The sequence below is a fragment of the Labrus mixtus genome, chromosome 14, assembly GCF_963584025.1.
Source record: "Labrus mixtus chromosome 14, fLabMix1.1, whole genome shotgun sequence".
Taxonomy (NCBI): Eukaryota; Metazoa; Chordata; class Actinopteri; order Labriformes; family Labridae; genus Labrus; species Labrus mixtus.
In genome coordinates, this window is record NC_083625.1 from 22,838,908 (window position 1) to 22,860,303 (window position 21,396).

General features: G+C 46.2%; 1 protein-coding gene across 3 annotated transcripts in view; it reads right to left on the minus strand.

The window, feature by feature from the left end:
* Window positions 1-1,538: 1,538 nt before the first annotated feature.
* The window catches only part of LOC132988657 (E3 ubiquitin-protein ligase RNF43), an 83,587-nt gene continuing 63,729 nt past the window's right edge, over window positions 1,539-21,396 (minus strand). For 2 of the 3 annotated variants that reach the window (XM_061056215.1, XM_061056214.1), the window contains exons 4-10: window positions 7,466-7,540; window positions 7,254-7,388; window positions 6,213-6,314; window positions 5,074-5,244; window positions 4,853-4,976; window positions 3,138-4,652; window positions 1,539-2,417 (exon numbers count right to left, since the gene is read on the minus strand). In XM_061056215.1, coding sequence (XP_060912198.1) covers window positions 2,392-2,417; window positions 3,138-4,652; window positions 4,853-4,976; window positions 5,074-5,244; window positions 6,213-6,314; window positions 7,254-7,388; window positions 7,466-7,540 — 2,148 coding nt within the window. In that variant the 3' untranslated portion in view covers window positions 1,539-2,391. The remainder of the gene's footprint in view (window positions 2,418-3,137; window positions 4,653-4,852; window positions 4,977-5,073; window positions 5,245-6,212; window positions 6,315-7,253; window positions 7,389-7,465; window positions 7,541-21,396) is intronic. The other variant, XM_061056216.1, reaches the window with a different exon arrangement.

Below are 21,396 nucleotides of genomic sequence, written 5' to 3' on the forward strand. Positions count from 1 at the left end.
AGGAAAAGGTCGAAACGAGACAGAAGACACGACGTTGGTTAAGTTCACTTAGTTCAAGATTTTGGCCTCTTTGGTTCGATGGTAAGAGCTTCGTGTGTTGGGAGGTTTCTCATTCAGGATTATCTTCAGCTTGGATGAATAAGGCACGTGAGGCTTTAATAAGTGCTGATCATTAAATTGCATTACCCATAAAAAACTCTTTCATTGTTGTGACGAGTTAAACTCTATCTGATGTCTCACTGCTATCACATTTAGACTTTTAAAGGTCCAATCAGTGAGATGTGTAGTGAGTGAAATGATAAAGTGACCTTACTATATGATCAGACATTAAGGAAACATGTTATGTTGAAGTGCTGGCTTCTCTGACAACAATGCAGCAGTCAGTATGTCCTCCTTCTAACTTTAGATTCTGGTCCTGAATGCTCTGGATTTGTTTGGACCAGAGAAGGTAGGCGGTTTTAAGACACCCCCACACGACCGTTTTGGACACCCCTCGGTTTACCAGATATGAGAGCAGTTATCAGGTCAACAGGTGTTGCAGTGATGGAAGCGGGCAAGAGAAGTGGTTCAGATAGAAGTGATTGTACCTGACCTAAAAAGCCTCTGCATGTTTCTAATAAGCTCCACGAGCAGAAACGTGCTCAAACTAGGATCAATATTGGAGATGCTTTTGAAAAATGGAGAGAGGTTAGAACACAGAAAGGTTTACAGACCGATGCAGAGCTGGATAAACACTGAAGCTTCAGTGTTCATCACATGGTGACCTGTGTGAGCATCGACTCTGGAGAGGAGGGGGGGGAGACAGCTCTCTACAATGTTTAGAATTTAGACTGCAGTACCAATTTTAAACACTAGGGGTCAGAGTTACATACTGCTCCTTTAAATAAAGTTTTTCTGGTTGTTTCTGTGGGTGTATTTATTATCAAAGTTTATTTATCCACAAAGTTTAGGGGAATATAAACATGTTTTTATTTCTAATCTGAGATCATAGAAGTTGGAAACACAGTTTTAAATCGAGATTCTTCTGTTCACAGATTTCTTTCAGGTGGAAGGACGTTTTAGTACGTATATATCTGGATGTAAAAATACTGAATTTGACTTCTTAGTATTCTTTAAGTGGACTTTCCTTCAGGTGCTGAAGGCTAAAAGCAGGGACAGGTAATGCATATTAAATACAACCCAGAATCTCAACACTTTAACTGTGATTGATTTCATCTTTGCCGTTTTCCAGTGTTTGATTGTACCTGAGATTCGTCTCAGGCTCGACTCACACCAAGCTTTTTTCAAAGGTGTGTTTGTGGAAACAGACTCAAAGCTAGCTAACATGGCTTTGATCCAGTCGTCATAGAGTTTATAGTATTTTATACTATATGTTGATTTCTGCACTGTAGAGCATTCTTGTAGAGCTGGAGGTGCTGGAGGGCAGCGAGCACGGACTGAGTATCCTCTAAAGGAGGATCATAGGACGTAGTGATGGATCACAGGGTGAGGCCGCTTCACTGATCAGGACGCGCCAACATGTGAAGAAAACGACAAGAGCGATACAATAGCTTGTAATGATGACCACATAATTCAGTCAAACTGGTTCATTGAAGAAAAGTGACTAAAAATAAAACAACAAAAACGCAGGAGATGATCCTGAACACAAACACACACACATGTTGAAAACAGCTGCCATTCTTGAAATAATGAATACAAGGCCCATGCAAGACTCAGCAGCTGGACAAGGGGCTGAGCTTGAACCTCTCTCTCTCTCCTTGTGGACAGCTTGAACTGTGTTTGGGGAGTTTATGGGAGCTACATTGTTGTGGCAAAAACAAGAAAATAAAAATAAGTCACTACAGCAGTACCTTTAAAGCCTCCGTGTGTGAGGCACGTTAAGAAATCTGAGCTGAGGTAGGCTGGAGAGAAGATCAAATGAAGCTTTAAGTACCTCGGAGATAAATCAAGTTATTGTGTGATGGGGGGAGGGGGGGCTATGCAAAGATGGTGTCTCACTTCATGTGGGCTCAGCACCCAAACTCAAGACCATGCATGAGGTGTCACAGAGGAGCGGGGAGCTTCTAATCATGTTGTTGCTTTCACTGATTATTGGAAAAACACGTCGTCCCCTTTGAGTCATTTCCACTCCCGGACAGTTATGGAGGGCTCAGCGTTTCCCCGACATTTCCCCCTGATATGATCAGAATTGTTTTGATGGTGAGGGATGAACTCAACCAAGCTCAACTCGAAGGACCTTCCAGCGTGTTGAGTGCGACTCCTGTGGGATGCTGGGAAATCTTTCTGACAGAAAGTCGTGGAAGACATGAGAGCGATCGGCCAATGAGAGGCTTGTCCATTCTGGCTCCTGTAGCAGCGTGATGATGGGGATGAAATAAAAAAAACACGTTTTCACACACCAGACTCCTCCTCTGATCCTGCGGACACAAAAACAGCTCAGGTTATCTTCAAAATAAAACAAAGAGCATGTGCAATCATTTCATTTCTTCTCCTGGATGGGTGTGAGAAAATACTGAAAACTTCACATGAAAGCGCATCTCGATTTTAAGGCCCAGTCGCTTTTACTCGTCTGGTGTAGCTAAACATATGCTAAACTATCGGCTTTTTCATTACAACACGTGTCATTTTCTCAGGTAGCTTGCAGTTTAGGTACAAACAGTAAAAGTATAAACGTGCACGCTAAGCCTGCAGAGAGCGTGCTGTTTGAATGTTGTGTTTACAAGATGCATGAAAACTACTACTGACTCTACCTTCAAGTTTACATTTTCTCTATCTTCATGTTGTTGAGAATAAACTGTTTGCTTCCCCAATGAATGACTGTGACCTACGAGCACAAAAACACGGCTGTAAATAAGACCAACGGGCCGAGAAACAGACTGAGGAAGAACAAACGTTTTCAGGCAAACGGCAAATAAATCGTCCAAGGACCAAATACTGGTTCAACTTTTTGGTGACATTCAGGTGATCTGTGGGGAAATCTGGGTAAACTGTAAATTTGTTTCCCTGTCAGACCACCTGAGCGTCCTCTGTCCAATCAGACGACCCCGTAAAAGTACAATCAGAATCTTTCAGTAAAAGTAAAACAATAAGCCAAAGGAGGCGTCATGTGTTTAGAGACAGACGAGTGAGACACCCACCCTGATTGTGGTGTAATGTTTGGCAGTACAAACAAATGTCTGTGTTGCGTTCACTAGCAGGACTGTGGTGAAACCTGCAGGGGGGTCTGTCCATAGAGGGCCCCGGCCCCAGGAGCTGAGGCTCAGAGCGAGCCTGCTGCACCCGCTTTTGCCACACAACGTGGGCCCCAGCACAGCAAGGCCAGTCCTCCATACCTCCAGAGTCCAGTATGAGGGGCACAGGGAGCAGGACGGGGGGTAGCTCAGGAGGGGGGCAGCAGAAACCAGGACCCTGACCATAGTGGATGTGGATGCTACGGTCATCCTGAAGGTCCAGACTCTGGTGGTAGCGGACAGAGGAGCCGTCCAACACACAGCCCCCTACCCGCCCCAGAGGAGCAGGAGGGTGTGCGTGTCCCTGGTGGCAGCAGTGGGGCTGAAGCTGCAAGGGGATGGGGGACATGAGGACAGGAGGTCCTGAGGGGCTGCTGGGGTCATGGTCCTGACAGTCTGTCCCAGGACTGGGCCTGTCTGTGGGGTCTGGCTTTGGGCACTGGCAGGGACTGTGCTTAGGAGGGCCCACAGGTGAGTCTTTGTCCAGGACCGGAGCAGCAGGAGCAGGAGGAGCAGCGGCGGCGGCGGCTCCCTGCTCCTCGTCTGAGCCCCTGCCCGTGCCCTGGCTGTGCTCCCCCTCCTCGTAGTGGTGGTGTCTGTGGCGGTGGTAGTGGATGTGGCTGAACACAGTTTGTGGCTGCTCCTCGGGGCATCCAGCTTTGTTCACCACAGAATCCAGAGACCTGGGCCGGGCCTGGGTACAGGCCTCCAAGCTGTTCCTGCGGGGGGCTCGCCCAGGACCGGGCCCGTAATACACAAATGGATCGTAGTCACTGCTCAGAGAGCTACGGAAGGTGGACCAGCTGCCGTAAACCCCCTGCAGGGATACGTCAGTACAGTTCAGAACCGAGTCACTGGAGGAGCCGTGACAGGGTCCTGAGCTTGAGTCACTTGCTGGTCCGTCAGCTAAGTACCCGCTGCGCTCTGTGTGGTAGCTCCCCCCTGAGCAGCTGCCCTCGTCCGGCCGGCTGTGGGGAGGAGCCCCGCGTGGTTGCGGGGTGGCGGAGGCAGAGTTCGGCAGTCTTGAGCTGGACGCAATGCGCTGAGCTGGACATGAGGAGCGATAGTTGTGGCAGTTACGCCGGGGGGTGTAGTGGTGGGGGGAAGTCCTGCAGTTAGCTCCGATCCTGTGGGGCCTCCCAGGACCCTCTGCAGGGAGGTGGTACCCACAGCTGGAGCCGAGCGGCCGGCTGGGGAGGAAACGGACAGTCTGTGTGTCTCTGGGAGACGAGCTGGTGTAGTGGGCCAGAGAGGGGTAGGGTCCAGAGGGTCCTCGAGGGTAATGCGGCCTCAAAGAGAAGGGGATGGCGTGCTGGGGAAAGGGGTGGTTGCGGGGGCTGCTGTAGGTCGGAGCGTGCAGAAAACTCTGGCTGTGCTCTGGACTCTGCTGGAGTCGGCTCCTCTGCTGCTGCCGCTCCGTCCCTGAAGACCAAAGAAGAAGAAGTCAGAAGATTCAACACAATACTGAAGATGTGTAAAACTTCAATTTCATGGAAGAGCATCAAAGAAAGAAATAATCTGAAACACTGAAAATGCTCTTTAATAACACCTGTTGGTAGGACGAGGGTGAAGTAGAAGAACATAGAAAAGTCTGATTATAAAGCATTAGATCCAAACTTAACTGTAAACATGCTTCTCCTCACCCATGATGTTGTGCATGCAGAGGGGACAGGTGCGGTGCTGCAGCAGCCAGGGGTCCACGCAGTCTTTGTGGAACTCGTGAGCACAGGAGATGATCCTCAAATGCTGTGAGGAGAATCAGAAACAGGTCGATGTGAGGAGGATTATATGATAAGCAGAGTTCACTCAGCATAGTGCAGTGTGTTCCTCTCTCTCCTCCTACCTGGCCGTCCTGGAACTCTTCCAGGCAGATGGCGCAGACGGGGCTGGAGTTGGAGCTGCTGGCCGAGCCCCAGGCCGCGCGGTGGCGCTGAGAGCTGGAGCAGCCTTGAGAGTTGTAGGTTTTTGTCTCCAAGCGACTAATGGCCCTCATGGTCTGCTGATGGACAGAGTCCTGCACGCATCGGAAACAAAGGTTAGAGTAACAAACGGCTGCTGATAGCTCCAAAGATTGAGCATCATTTTCTCCCGCTCTCTGCACCGTCACATAAGCATGTAGCTCTCATGATATTCAGACACAAACAATGCAGAAATGTTCTCCTGCTCCGTGCAGTTAGTTCTTGTTTTGCGTCTGAATGTGGAGGAAAGCCGTCTGCAGCGTTACTCTGAGCGAGCTGAGCTTTAAGCTGACGGAGAACATGAAGAGGACGAGCGAGGACGGGAGGGGAAACTGTTTCAGGTCCGAAAAGTTGTGATTTCTTCTCATAAATTGGTGATGCAGAGCAATAGTAGTGTGCAGGGTTTTCTCCTTTTGATGTAAAAGTTTTATGTCCTTCACACCTACTTCTTGAGATAGTCGGATGTGTGATCACCTTTTTAAAAACGATGCCAGATGCCTTGAAACATGCTAAATGTGTTTCACTGTTTAGAACAAAGCGTACTCTCTGAACGGAGCAAAAACAACAAAAACAAACTCACATCCTCAACTGACAGTCTCGACTGATTAAAGTCCTGGTTATGTTATTAAAAGTCATATTTACAGGCTTTAACAGATCATTCATTTTGTGTTTAATTGATGAAAAGAGAGAAAAGAGAGATATTGTGCTTATTGAATACACAGGACTCAATGGTGTTGGATAACACCACTGTGCCTGTGGCAATCAGCGCTGGTCTTTAGAATTAGATATTTAAATCGAGGCATATTTGCAGGAAGGGGGGGAATTTTGCACTGAATTTTTGAATTTCTCAAATTTAACTTCATGCAAACATTGTCAGCTTTACAGTTTTCATGCATTTCACCCTTTGCACATGCTCTGTGGACTGCACGCTATCTTTTTCTCTCCTTCGCGCTGGTTCGGCGGCCGCACGAGCAGCGCGATCCTTTAGTGAGTCAGGCTCTGAGTTGTCTCTGTTGGGACTCACCCAGGTTCTGTTGGACTTGCACTTGTAACGGAAAGCGAAGATCAGCACGATGGTCAGGATAGCGAGGACGATGGTGAGCAGGATACCCACATCATAATGTGGCTGAAAGAGAAGATGACACAAAAAAGAGCAAAGATTGAAAATGATTTGACCCAGAAAAACAGATTCAAAAACAGACTGAAACGGGCAGTTGGCGGTCGGTATTTTGCTCAAGGGAACTTCAGCAGAGCTCAGAATGTGACCCGGCACCTCTCCAGCTACCGGACCAACTTCCATACTTTGGTACGCACCGGGACTAAAACCGGTGATCTCTGGATCTGAATCCAAGTCACTACAGACTCAGCTACTTTGGCCACCCCAAAAAATTGTTCCTTCTTCTCCAAATCATTGACATAAAGATAAATATTAAAAAATATGGATTATATGAAATCTTAAGTTAAAGTAAGATCTATAATAACAAAGGAAAGTTTCAAAGAGGATCTAAATCAGGTGGATTCTCATGTTATAATATAAAACTGTGCAGCTGAGGGTCAGTCAGAGCTAGCTGGATGTGAGCGATCAGTGTTCATTAAATCAAACATTCTCAGACTGTAATTAAACAATAAATCAAAGGGAAGAACATTCAAACACAAAACAGACAAGTTCTGTTCAGGACGACCAAAGACAAGCTAATGTTAGCTTAGCTTGATTTTAGGATCTTTCAGTGAACTGATTCAGGCCTCGCAACAATGAGAGTAATCCATTTTTAAGTTTGGTCAGTTTCCTACTCATTTATTTCTCCTCCATACGAGGTTTCATAAGTTGTTTTTTTGCAGGGCTGCATGAAGCCGACGAGAGGGGAACAAGTCCTGTAAACACCGGGTGGTCTATTTGCATCTAAGAATCCAGTCCACATGGATCCATCGTGATGTATTTGTGACTGCACACAAGCTTTCACATGACTGTGTCCTGCTGTTTCACAGAGGGGGTCCTTCCTCTTCTTCTTCTTCCTGCCAAACACAGGACGGGTTGAAAAAAAATGAACTGTGTTTCAGTGCTCACCCATCTCAACGGCTCCACCAGGATCTCGATGAGAACTTTGGCCTCCTCGTTCTTGTTGACCAATCCCATCAGCACCTCGGCATCCTCGGCCTCCACCAGCACGACCGGACGAGGGAGCGAATCTGTTTCTCGCAGCTGACAAAGACGCAGCAGTGTGAGTGAAGTGCTTATTTCACCGTCGACCGTTTATCATCTGTCGGCTCGAAACTCACCTCGGCAGCAGCGTTGGCATCATCACTGACGTCAAAGATCACAGCCTGAGCGCCTTTATCCAGAGCCATGCGAGCCTGGAAGAGACAACAGAAGAGAGGTCAGTCAGGGACCACACACACACACAGACAAGTACGCACGCACGCACACGACGGCACTTTAAAGGAAACTTCATCAGTGGAGAGTTGACTTCTGAAGACCATAGCAGTCCACTCAGTCTCTAAACCCACCACTAGGTGGCAGTCATACACTGAGGCTCCTCTGTTCCACCTGACTCTGAGAGCTGCACTCTCACTTCAGAGCTGCTGCTGCTGCCTGATCCGAACATTTCTCTCATGTTTGAGGCAAGACAGAGACACAGAAGGATCTTTTTTTGAGTCTAAACTGAAGGAAAAATAACGAGTGGGACCTCACCTGGATATCAGACATTTTCTTTTGGCCCATGTCAAAGTGTGACACATGCACACTTCAAGCTTTCAAACCATAAAGCTTGATTTGTAAAGCACCTTTCATACAAATCAAATGAAATGCAAAGTGCTTTTGGAGGGATTGGAAACAAGAAGAAGCATCAAATAATGAGAGAACAAAAACAGAAACAAAGAGAGACAACAGGAACACTTCTGGGATTCCTCAAAGCATTTCAAAAAATACAAGTGGAGGAAAACTTAAAGAACATCGGTATAAATGATCCAGGCACTCAGGACAGTTTGAAAAGTATTAAATGCCTTTAATTCATCGGGCTCAAATTATTTAAAGATACACCAACGTGTATCGGCGTGCAGCTTCTTCAGGGTTCAAACAAGTGGAGACTAATGGTCACACATAACAGTTCAATATAAATCATTACAACAATTACAAGGTGCCTAGCGGTTATGTCGCAAGCCCCATGTACTGTACAGTCGTGGGTTTGAATCCGACCTCTGCCCTTAGCTGCATGTCGTCGTCCCCACTCTCTCTCCTCCCAACACTTCCTGTCTCTCTTCACCCGTCCTGTCCCATAAAGGCAAAAAGGTCAGAAAAAAATATATTTTTGGTCTGATTGCTTTGAGTTCATTTTTTGATTATTGAGTGCAGGTTCATCACACAGTTTCACCGTCTGGTTTCATTTTTCTCTTCTTAAGATTCTGATCGTGACCCCGGTTGGTTTTTACACACACTTCATGAACAATGTGGTTCAAAGACTCTCACTTTGTTCTTTTATCAAAATGTCTCCCCTCCAAAGAACAAACTGCACAAAAAAATAAGGAAAACAAAAACAATCTCACGTTTGAAATACAGTATTTGTATTTAACTTATTTGTTATGGGCCCAGTGGTTAGGTAGCGCCCGATGTGCGGGGGCTGTGGTCCTCCGAGCGGGCGGCATGAGTTCAGATCGGACCTGCGGATCCTTTCCTGCATGTCATTCCCCACGCTCTCTCTCTCCTGGTTTCCTGTTCCGTCCACTGTCCTGTCTCTACAATGCCAAAATCAATCGTCCTCGCCTCCAGCGTCCTCGCCATTTCATCTGCCTGCAGTAATATTATTTAATATAATACGGACTGAGCTCTTTTCTATCAGCTGAAGTCATACTGCGCTGTGATTGGACGGTGTGTTCATGTGCTCCTCTCCTCCTTGCTGACCTGACGCTGACTTTTTTGTTATCGACGTGCTCTTTAAAGCAGAAATACTTTCTTGGGCATCAGCAGAGAACCTGTCACTCTCTTTCCATCAACGTCTCATCATCCGCGCCGAAGCATCCGGCGTCTGCAAACACTTAATGAGGAGGAGACACGAGTTTAAACACCTAATCACCGGGGTCAAACTCCACGCCAAACACAGATTTCTGCCCCTTCAGGGCAGGGCAGGAACGCACAAGCACATGTGAACACACATCAGAAGTGTGTGTGTAAAGACATTCAGGTGAAGGCATCACTCAGCTGATCCATTAATCAAGTTAATGAAAAACGTCTTGTGTCAGGTGACGGCGTTGATTCTCTCTGACACGTTAGAGGAGAGAGAGCCAGAGCATGACATGTCCTTTGTATTCACCACATGTCAGAAGTCCCTCACTCTCAGATCACAAGTTCAAAGCTCACTGATACACAAACGACTGCTACGGCTAACGGAGCGGCCGTCAAATCCAGTAGACTGGATGGGTGGAGACTAAGCAGATCTGCGAGAATGACAGGAGGGGACGAGGACTCTGTCAAAGGAGACGTTGTGCTTATTATTGATGATCCCGCCCCAAGAACCTCAAGTCACACCGACCTCCATTCACAGAGTCTAGGGGGCCTGTAAGGCAAGTCCAAGTTCAGACCAAGACCAGCAACCCTGTGCAGGCCCAACACCAAAATCCGCCCTGCTGCAGAGGCTCCAATTGGAGTCTGAACACACAAACACACACATGCACGCACGCCAGTAACACGCCAGACGCACGCACACTTCTGTGGGTCTTAGAAAATTAATGGTAAATGGACTTGAGCTTATGATCACACTTTTCTAGTCTCTAGCTTTTTCACCGCAGGTCACACCTCCACATTCACACCCTGACGGTAAAGGCTGCTGAGTAAAGAGTCCATCAGTATTAACTCATCCATTCACACGCCGCCATCGAAGCAGGGGGAGCAACTTGGGGTTAAGTGTCTTGCCCAAGGACTCGTCGGACAAGTGGCTGCAGGAGCTGGGGATCGAACCCCTGAACTTCCTGTTGAGAGACGACCGACTCTACCAGCTGACCCACAGAACACGAGAGTAGTAGAAGTGTTTAATTGGTCGCTTGGGTGCGCCAAATAGAATGCATATCCTGTAGAACCACCGGGAAAGAGGACAGGGTCGCTGTGTTTGAGCATGCCCAGTTAATAGTTGGAAACATTGTCCCACAGAAAAGCCGCTGGTAAACAAAGACGGCCATCGTCCGTTTCTCTGGTCAGAAAGAGGTCAAATAAAACATTTACATATCCCCTCCTTTGATCCGACTTCCCGCTCTGGTAGCTGCAGCCTTCCCCCTGCTCCTCAGAGCGGTAATTGTAGTACATGCATGGGCCTAAATGGGGTGCGGTCACACAGAACGAAGAAAAAATAAAAAGGCTGGATCTTTGACATGTGGGAATTTGCTTTACCTGGGGTTCAAAAGTTCCCTACCCAGCAGCCCTGAGCCTGTTCGTCCTCTAATCGAGGGGATAAATGCAGGGAGGCCTGATTCTGCGGTCCAGCTCACACACGCACAAAGACACGCTGAAGCCGTGTGGAGATTCAAAGAGTCGTCTTCAGTTCAAGAATATGTTCTGATATATTCCTCCACTGGTGCTGCTGTGGTCTTATTATCCCTCAGTATTAGTAGTAGAAATACCACAGAGCGGTCGCCAAACCCTACGCCTCGACTGAGCCTGCTGAGTCTCATGATATGATTAATGGGAGATATTTTTAAGCTTTAATGATGCTATGAAAAGCTCTGACGCTAACACGACAGCCTCCACATCTCCGTGTTTTGTTCTGGTCGGATGTGAATCAGACATCACGGCTGTGGTTTTGAAAACAGCCATCCTCATGCTGTGCAGCCTAACACATGATTAAACATGATTTGGCATTTGGGGAAAAACAACGGCAGCGTAGGAGATGACTGCGGTTCTACATCAGAGACGTCATCAGTGAAAGACTAACAAACAACACACATACCACAACAGGCTGCTTCTACTTTTAACACTGACGGGGTTGTGACAGAGGGTGTAGGAAAATACGGGACATGTTCCAACTGACGGAATTGCAGACAAGGCTGCTGAGGAGGAGCGGCAGGCCGCACACATGAACACACCTGAGAGCGTTACAGTTACATCATCACGTCATTAGGGGACATAAGAGGTGACTCTTAAAGGGCCCATATTATGTTAAATCCACTTCAACATGTATCTCTAACACTAATATGTGTCTCTAGTCTGTCTACAAACCCCCCAATGATGAGAAAAGTTCATCCTCTCCGTCTTCTGCCTGCTCCACTTTTCAGAAAATGTGTGCTCAAACAGGCCGTTTGGAGATTTTCCCTTCATGACATCACAAAGGGCAGTAGCCCCTCCCCCAGGTGGGTGACACTCCCACAGCTAGGTGTTTGTTCTGCCCTCTGAGTCTGCCTTCTCACCGTAAACAATATGACATGGAGTGAGAAAGCCAGAGACACCCGAGCCCTTCCAGAGAGGGGGCGTGGTCAGACACAGCTCATTTACATATTTAAAGGTACAGACACAGAAACAGCCTGTTCTGAGCAGGGCTGAAATAGAGGAGTTTATAGACATGATCAAATACAGGATCAGAGTGGATTTAGAACAAGAAACTTCACACACATGTTTTGAGGAGCTCTGAGACTAATTTAAACTGGTTGATGAGGAGGAGAATATGTGACCTTAAAATTCACATTAAGCTCAATTTAAATATAGTAGCCCGTGGAAAAAGATGATTACCTAGTCTTATATTGAACTTGTTTTCAAGACTTGCACATGTGGCGTCAGTAACATTAACAACAGCTTTGTTCTATTTAAGTGAGAGTGAGCCAGCATCATGACACTGAAGCAGCTTAATGAGGTTCAGATGTCATTCCTTTTATTTGTCCCACTTGTTTATTTTTACTCAGTCAAATTAAAATGTCCTTTTAGATGTCACTATGTGTGGAATTTAAAAACTTCTTCTGGCTGTATTTTTAGACCAGAGTATATTGTTCTGATAAACTCCAGGGCTGGGAGAAGAGAGTCTATGTAAGAGGTTTCACCAGCTCACGTAGAGGCTTGAAGCCGTCTGGTGAAACTCTTGGTTTCATATCGGGGAACTCCGATAAGAAACTCCAACGATACGTTTACCTCTTGATCTGAAACTTTGCCCACGTTTAGTTTTGGAATTTGGAATACTTATATCGCGTTATTTTAGTCTTCTGACCACTTGAGGCACAAACACTGATACGTGTACAGTGCCACATTTGCACACTGCTGCCGGCTATATCAGCGCAGTTCTGGAGGAGCCGGGATCGAACCATCAGCCTTCCAACGAGAAGTCCAAATCTACCACTGAGTCACAGCCACCAAATTACTTTTGATAGACAGTTAAAAAAAAAAGGACACCAAATGTATTTCTACACAAGATATCAGGTGTCACGCATTCTTCAACAGCATCAAAGTCTGGGGGCCTACATTACCCACAATGCAACTCTAATGTAGCCTCAAGCTGATGACATTGAGCAGACATGAAGAGCAGGTAAAGCGGTAAGGTAGGAACACTTGTTTGTAACTCCTCCTTCCCAGTTTGAAAAACATATTTCAAGTCTTCAGATCCAACTGAAGCTGATTCAAGTGACATCACTTGAGGATCCTGATAAGACTTCCCTAAGGAGCTACAAAATACATTTGTCACATTTGTCACATGTGCACTGCAGCCGGCATCGCACAAGAACTGTAAACGGACTTTGATTTGTAAAGTCCAAATTCAAAGAGTTCTCCTTTGATTCAAACTTTATTAAACTCCATCTGTTAACGACGAACACCGCTGAGGATGAAAGCTCTGACAAAACACAAACAGAGCTCGTGATGAGACGTTTTGCCTCCTCGCTCACCATCAGTGTCTAACTGGAAATCTGCAGCATGCTTCTACAGACACATACTGCTGCCGTCAGAATCTAATTCAATCTGCTATGAACACAAACAAATTCTACTCATGGTGACTTAAACTGTTTCACCTACTGAAGCTGGGACACACAAACAGACCGACCATGCCTTTATGTTCCACTGCACTACGAGCAGCTCCTGGCAGACTGCAGTATTAGCCACAGCTCATCTGGCATGAAGCACAGATCTCAGACAGCGATCTGCCCTCTGCAGCTTGGCCTGATCGGGGCCAGGCCTCGCTGTTTGTTTACATCCCTGCAGAAGTTGCGGTCTGCGAGCCGGGCCTGGCATCACAGCGTGTTCTCAACAGGACAGAAACAAAGCACGCTGCCCTGACGTCTTCTTTTCACATCAGAGACGAGCCAAGGTTTTTCACGTCGACCGACATGATGGCCTCGCCTGTTTACGTCTCAGTGTTTGGTCACATGTTGCAACATAACAGAAAGGAAACTAGAGAGCAGCGATGACAATATGACACACGGACGGAGAAACTTCTGCTGCATAGTTAAACATCTGTGATTACAGAACTGTTTCTGGAGTCAAAATGTGACCCAGTGACGTGTTAAACATCTGATTCCTGATTTGAAGTCTTTGCATTAAAGGAGACATATTCTGAAGAATCCACTTGTACAGTGTTTCTGAACATATATTTGGGTAACCTGAGTGTCTACTGACCCACAATGTGAAATAAACTCATCCAGTCCTTTGTTTGTGGTCTGCATAAGTCTTACAACACAGAGCAAAATGCTTTGTTTCAAATTATGCTCTCCTTGTGATGTCACAGTGGGATTCTGGTAAAAACAAATCCCCTCCCCTCCCCTGGTATCTCCACCCATGGACTCCACCCCCAGACTAGAACAGAACTTTTATGCAGGTCCGCCATTTTTATTCGAGGGAGTGATGTCTACCAGGAAAACTCGGGGGGGGGGGGGTTTCACACACCAAAACGGAGCGTTCTGAGAGAGCTGGTTTCTACAGGGTCACAAATCTCCTCTGGTGCTTGATTCATGTTATATTTTGACCAGAGCACAGCACAGATGTTTCATTTAGACCACAGGGGGACTGTTTGAAAAGGCGGAGGAGGGGGATAATATGTTCTCATACAGAAAGATTTTCATCTGGAAATATGGCTTGAATAGTAGAAATGCATGCAGACCATGTGTTGCTTTAAATATACCTTTTTTTTATCGACATGTCCCTGGCTCAATGTGTAGCGTGTGTCCAAATCAAAAAGTGTGACTTAGCAGTCCTAAGTAGACCAGTTTGGGTAAGGTAAACCCAAGGGTAGCCTTACTTGGTAAACAGAGTGTAAACCGGATAGCGATAGCGGTGTCAGCTACGTTATAGCATGACACAGTAAACACAGATCAACAATGGAAGACGTCCTGCAGAGGTCTCACCTATAGAGTTACTTTTCTAAGACTTATGGCGGTGTCTATTCCAGCCAGAAAGTAAGACATTTTAATTTAACTTCGGCTAATTAATGAGCATGAAGAAAAAAACCAGACACCATTAATTACAGCCCATCACACACTGGTGTAATAAATCTGTTCATGGTTCATCTGCTGCTCTCTGATGACCCTCCCTGCATCTTTAAAACGTGCTACAGAACTTTATTTACTCTCTCTTCTCTCTGTGAGCGTCCACATCACACAGAACACGAGTTCATTACAACATGGAATCATACCGGTATTTGTGGGAATAAAGAGCGAGAGTGAAGGAGGTAAAGAAAGGGAGAAAGGGAAGGAAGGGGGAGGAGCCAGCAGGCTGGTGGTGCTGCTGCAGTAAAGTGACTAATGACAGAGTACAGAGCTCCGGCCTGCAGGTCTGAGGCCGACTCTCTGCTCTGTCATTTCTCCTGACTGGCCCGGCACACTGGAACCCGAACTGAGGCACTGGGACACACCGCACGTCTAAATGAGGAGCGGGGCGAGGTCTGCTGGTAAAAAAGAGGGGTTAGGGGAGGGGGAGGGGTAAGTGGCATTTAAATGAGGGGCAGTCTGTGTTGACGTTTGGGAAATTGAGAATTACTCATCTGTTTTAGTCTGCAGGATACTTAAACAGAAAAAGGAACTTGAGCTTGTATATTTCTTTTCTAGTCTTCTGACGACTCAAAACGCTTTCACACCACAGGTCACACCTACACATTCACACCTACACATTCACACCTACACATTCACACACTGATGGTAGAGGCTGCTGTGTAAAGAGTCCATCAGAAGTAACTCATCCCATTTATACACATTCATACGCTGACGACAAAGCAGCGGGACCACTCTACAAGGAGTGCAGCCATGAGCAGCTATACACACATCACAGGAGAACGACAAGATCACAGGAGAATAAAGTTGCAAACAACATGTTGCTTTGTCTCTCTGAGGATGATTTGTTGTTTTTTTGGTGCCTGTTTTGACGTAATGCAATCATGAGTCTGTATATTGTGTTTTATTTTTTCTGTGCGTTTCTTAGTCTGACTTCCTGTCCGGGTCGTTTTATTCTATCCAGTTTGAGTGCTTGCAGCGTGCTCTGTCAAAAATAGACTTTCAGCGTATTTGAAACGGAGCAGAGTGAAGTGGTGCTGCTTGTTGCTCGACCGTGTCGCTCGCAGTGGAATCTGAATCAACAACTAGAGTGGCAGCGAACAGAAGCGTAGTGCACGGCGTTGATGGACCGCAGCGTGCAAAAGGAGTATGTGGAAATTGGCAGAAAGTTTCTTGCCCAAGGACACGTGGCTGCAGGAGATGGGGATTGAACCCCTGTCCTTTCGATTGGGAAACTACTGACTCCCAACCGAAAGGCTACAGGACTTTATTTCCCCCCAAATGAAACGTACCTCTTACATCCTGACATCACAAAAAACAAATTCACAGAGCTCTTCTTCAGCCCAGCGTACACTGTACGCCTGAATCATTTACGACACAGGACAAAGCTCACGCTTTATGTGCTCACATTGACAAACTCCCACATATATAAATATATATCAATAATGACAATAATTAATGAAGACACACAGAACGTGTTCACCCAGACACAGGACGGTTTCTGAGATCTTGTCTGACCTACTTCACTAAATGTTGAAAATTGTAGTTTGGAGGAAAACATTACAAACACCAGGGCCACACAGTTTAACTTGAACTGTTGTTTATCTAGTGTTGATGCTGTATATTTAAGTCTAATTGTGTGTAAATCATTGCTGTGTGTGTGTGTGTGTGTGTGTGTGCTGTGTGACTGCCACTGGCTGCGCAGAAATGGAGTTCGTTGGAGTACGGGCGTGGCCCTGCTGGGTATCCATTACTCACAGGGGTACTTTGATGTGGGGCTGCGGGGGGGGGGGGGGGGGGGGGGGGGGGGGTGGTGGTGTAGCAATGTATGAAGAAGTGGAGGTGGGGGGGCAAGAGGGGCCGGGGTGGGCATGTCAGGGCAGGTGAGCAGATTCTACGCTCTCAGGTAAAGTATTGAGCCTGAGGGGGTTGGGCCTGAATCACACACACTCCTCCTTCTTATTCTACCTTCTATTCATCCTGAGACACACACACACACACACACACACACACACACACACACACACAGACAAGTACACGTACACGCACACACACACACACAGACAAGTACACGCGCACACACACACACACACACACACACACACACACACACACACACACACACAAGTTTTGAAACTAATCTTTCTGGTAGAAAGTCAGTAGAAGACACACAGTGTCTCTCTCTCCCTCTCCCTCTCTCTCCCCCCCTCCCTCTCTCTCTCTCTCTCTCGTTAGCCGGGCCATGGCTGCACCATGTCACAGATTTGAAATGCAAAGCACAAGGTGACAGAGAAAGACCGAAGTCATCTGATACACTATCGCCCGCTAAACACATCCTCAAACATCAAAGAGCCGGGCAGCCCGCGGGGCAGATGAGACTGATGTGGCAGCCGGTGACAGCCGTGATGATGGAGCCGAGAGGCACGACCACACACACACACACACACACACACACACACACACACACACACACACACACACACACACACACACACACACACACACACACACACACACACACACACACACACACACACACACACACACACACACACACACACACACACACACACACACACACACACACACACACACACACACACACACACACACACACACACACACACACACACACACACACACACACACACACACACACACACACACACACACACACACACGATCTGACCTCCAAATACACCCTGCAAACCTGACCAGTGAATGCCCGGGCACTTAGAGGGTAAACGGTCATTAAAGCTCCTGTAAGAAGTTTTTAGCTGGTTATGGAACCGACTGAAATGAATACTGATGCCAAGAAAAGTCAAACGAGACGGTCAGGAAGAAGATTGTTTCTATTTACAGTAGGTCTTTTTAAAGTCTGTTACTGCTGCCACCTGGTCCGTGTGAGACGGAGCAGTTTCCACCAGCAGGGCCTTTACACCGCGGAAAAGATTCACATGTGATATGTTTGACAGTTCAAAGATATCAGGATGAGAGTTTTTATCAGAAAACACCACTCACACATATTAAAGGTGGAGTCAGTAATGTTAGCTGCAGTTTGTAAACATTCAAACTGGCCCCTCCTCCTGGGCTCATCACCCCCAGAAGCTCACGCCCACTGCAGGGTTAGCATGTATGTTTACTGCTTGTAGCTACACTGCTAGCTACCTCAGAATATTACATTTGTTGTAATAGTAAAGCTAATAATGTAGCACGCTAGCACAAGCTAACAGCCGGTGTTTGTCACCTGCCTGTCCAACAGGAAGTAGACCAACTCCACGTCCACGGGTAAAAGCCAACACAAGGTTCACCCTGGTTTTAGAACGAGCTTTATCCACTTGGTGTTTCTTCTCACTCTGATTATATTTTCTCTTCTTTGCTGCTACGTATCTAATATCTGCAATATTCACCGGTTTGAATCATGTCCAATCACTGAATTGTATCCTCTCCTAAACTCACCTGCTGCGCTGTCATTGGCTGGAGGAAACACACCAGCTCCGCCCAGAAACGTCCCGTGTCAACCAGAACAAAGCAGAACAGTAAAATCCAGTCAGAGGACAGAGTCTCTGCAGACACAGTCACCACCACACATGTATGGAGGCCCAGAAGGGAAGATGGAGCAGCTTCACTTTAGTGACTCTACCTTTAAGCAACATGAGATGATGCCACTTTGTCCACAGGGGGCGCCAAAATTGACGCAAACTAAAAGTTAGCATATTCCTCATCTTGGGAAAAGTACTCTCAGACACCTCCTAAATATCCTAAACATAAGCGTTGAGCCCGGAGAAGGGGAGTCTGGTGTGGCGTATGACTCGTGGAAGGGATATCAGGTCACATTGATCTGTTCAAAGATAATTGGATAAATAATACCTTCCCTCCAGCTCCTCCTAAACTCAGGATTTTGCACGTTACATCTTGTCTCTTTAATCCGACATGAGACAAAGTGTTGGAATGACAACTTAAGTACCTCGTTAAACCACAACCGTTGTGTTTGGATTTTTGTGCAGCTACTTCTCTCCTTCCTCAGATTTTGAAATAAATAATAAAAAGAAAATAAGAAGAGTGAAAGGAAACAGGAAATAAACAAAAAGCCATAAAGTCCTTTAATCCAATGAGGGTCAGACGGGTTTCATTCAACCAACCAAGAGCTAGCATCCTTAGCTTCACTGGCTGTAATATACTCTAACCTACACCAGTTATATTATCACATGAAGAAAAGGCAATACCAAAACTATACGATGTTATTATAGATAATATACATTAGAGCTGAAACTTTTAATATGGAGGTTAAAGGAGCAGTATGTAACTCTGACACCTGGTGTTTAAAATGGGTACTGCAGTCTAAATTCTAATCATTATAGAGAGCTGTCTCCCCCCCTCCTCTCTAGAGTTGATGCTCACACAGGTCACCATGTGGTGAACACTGAAGCTTCAGTGTTTATCCAGCTCTGCAACGGTCTGTAAACCTTTCTGTGTTCTAACCTCTCTCCATTTTTTAAAAGCATCTCCAATATTGATCCTAGTTTGAGCACGTTTCTGCTCGTGGAGCTTATTAGAAACATGCAGAGACTTTTTAGGTCGGGTACAATCACTTCTATCTGAACCACTTCTCTTGCCCACTTCAATCACTGCAACACCTGTTGACCTGATAACTGCTCTCATATCTGACAAACTGAGGGGCGTCCAAAACGGCCGTGTGGGGGTGTCTTAAAAGCGCCTACCTTCTCTGGTCCAAACAAATCCAGATCATTCAGGACCAGAATCTTAGATCTTAGTTAGAAGGAGGACATACTGGCTGCTGCATTGTTGTCAGAGAAGCCAGCACTTCAACATAACATGTTTCCTTAATGATCATATAGTAAGGTCACTTTATCATTCATAGAGTTTTATGGCTGATTGTTAAAATAAATACTGTGGTATGTTAAACGACTCCTGGGACAGCTTCTCAAAAAGGAACGTTTCAGCATGGATGTGTGTGTGTGTGTGTGTGTGTGTGTTCACCTCTAGTGATAAGATATACTCCTATATTTCATAAACATGCGACCGACTCCCCCTACACCGAACAATCCCTACGTTTACCTAAAGCTGTGTAAACATGCAAAATAGTTCTTAAATGAATTAAAGCAGTAACTACACCTCCATATACTTTAATGACGGCGGCTCCTTGCTGTAATACGTGTAATTAAGTCAACCACGTCGTTTTAATGGCAGGGAAAGCGATGCAAAGAGAGAGAGAGTTTGATCCCTGGATGTTTGGACTCTTTTGATCTCACAGCGAACACAAACATACCAGACTCTGACGCTTTCATCTCACGTCTGCAAACATCTGGAGAAAGTTTGTGAAAGTTTTTAAATAGATCCCACAGAGGAGCCACTATCTCTTTATTGTTTATATAACACTCAATCAAGAGATTGGGTCGTGAAGAATCCTCCTCTGAGTGGAAAGACCTTCATAGGCTCGGTATCAGTGAGTTGATACATTCCTGTTGGACTGATCAGAGCAGATCTGCTGCAGCCAGAGAAAGTTTGTGCACTTCACTCAGTTTGTGGCTGCAGCTCCGGAGAGGATCTTTTCTCTCGTCGAGCGGCGGCAACACAGAGGCTCAAGGGAAGCCAATTAGAGGGCCTTTCCCGGGCTTTTAAGAGGCAGATAATGTTCTTGTTTTCATAAAGCATCCTGTTATTTAATCAGGCCTGTAAGTGAGAGCCTGACAACCCTCCTACAGAGCGGGGCAGCCTCCCTCTTCTCCGTCCCCTCCCATCATTCCTGCCCTGAGCCCTCCATCTCATTCAACAGCTCTTGTAAGCCTCCAGGAATTCATTCTTGGAACGGAGCGAGCGGTGAGCCGTGTCTTTCTGCAGAGCAAACACACACACACACACACACACACACACACACACACACACACACACACACACACTGGGCCAGCAGAGTGACAACTGAACACACACGCCGTCGTTAAATGAGGGAAATCTGCACACGTATGAAATAACACAAATACTACGATGAGTGCGAGGGCTTCCTGTCATTGCACCGCTTCAGTAGGTCAACGCAGCTCACATGTCAGCTGCGTCAACGGGACGTTTGTTTATGAAAATGAGACCTAACACATCTTTGACATTTATGGAAGCTATTTACAAGCAGTGAAAAAAACTGATTTTACAGCTCCTGCTTCACACCTCAAGGCGTTGAAATTCCCAGCAGGTCATAATAAAAGAAAAGTAAGATCAGACTCTGGCTGAGGGGGGGGGGGGCGCACTTCCTGAGGCGTTCGTTAAGTAAACGAATACCACGAATCGGTGATACCAAAGTTATACTTAAGTTGTTAATGTTCTTGGCTGATTTGCTTTGGTACGATTTCACAGTTTGATAAGTGGTTCAGCATTATAAGACCCTGTGTGCACTGGCGGCGTCCATTTACAATCCAACACCGATGTAGTTCAGTTTCTTTAGCGCTCTACGCCCTCAGTCAGCTGTTGCTGCGCTCACGGCGCTCTCAGTTGATACCAGTTCAACTTCAAGTATTTCAAAAACTGCAGACAAACATCTGCACGCTGAAAACAAAGAGCTGCGTATAAGGATTTTGGGGTGGCCAATAAGATTTTTAAGGGGGGGGGGTTGGGGTATAATGTATATTCCTGGCTTAAGGACATTCAGTTATATGATTTGAAATAAAGTATTATGGGATTTTTTAAAGGATCTCTTCTCTTCTTTCTGCTGAAGGATTTGATGAGGAATTTAATCTAACGTCAGCGTGCTAACAGTCTAT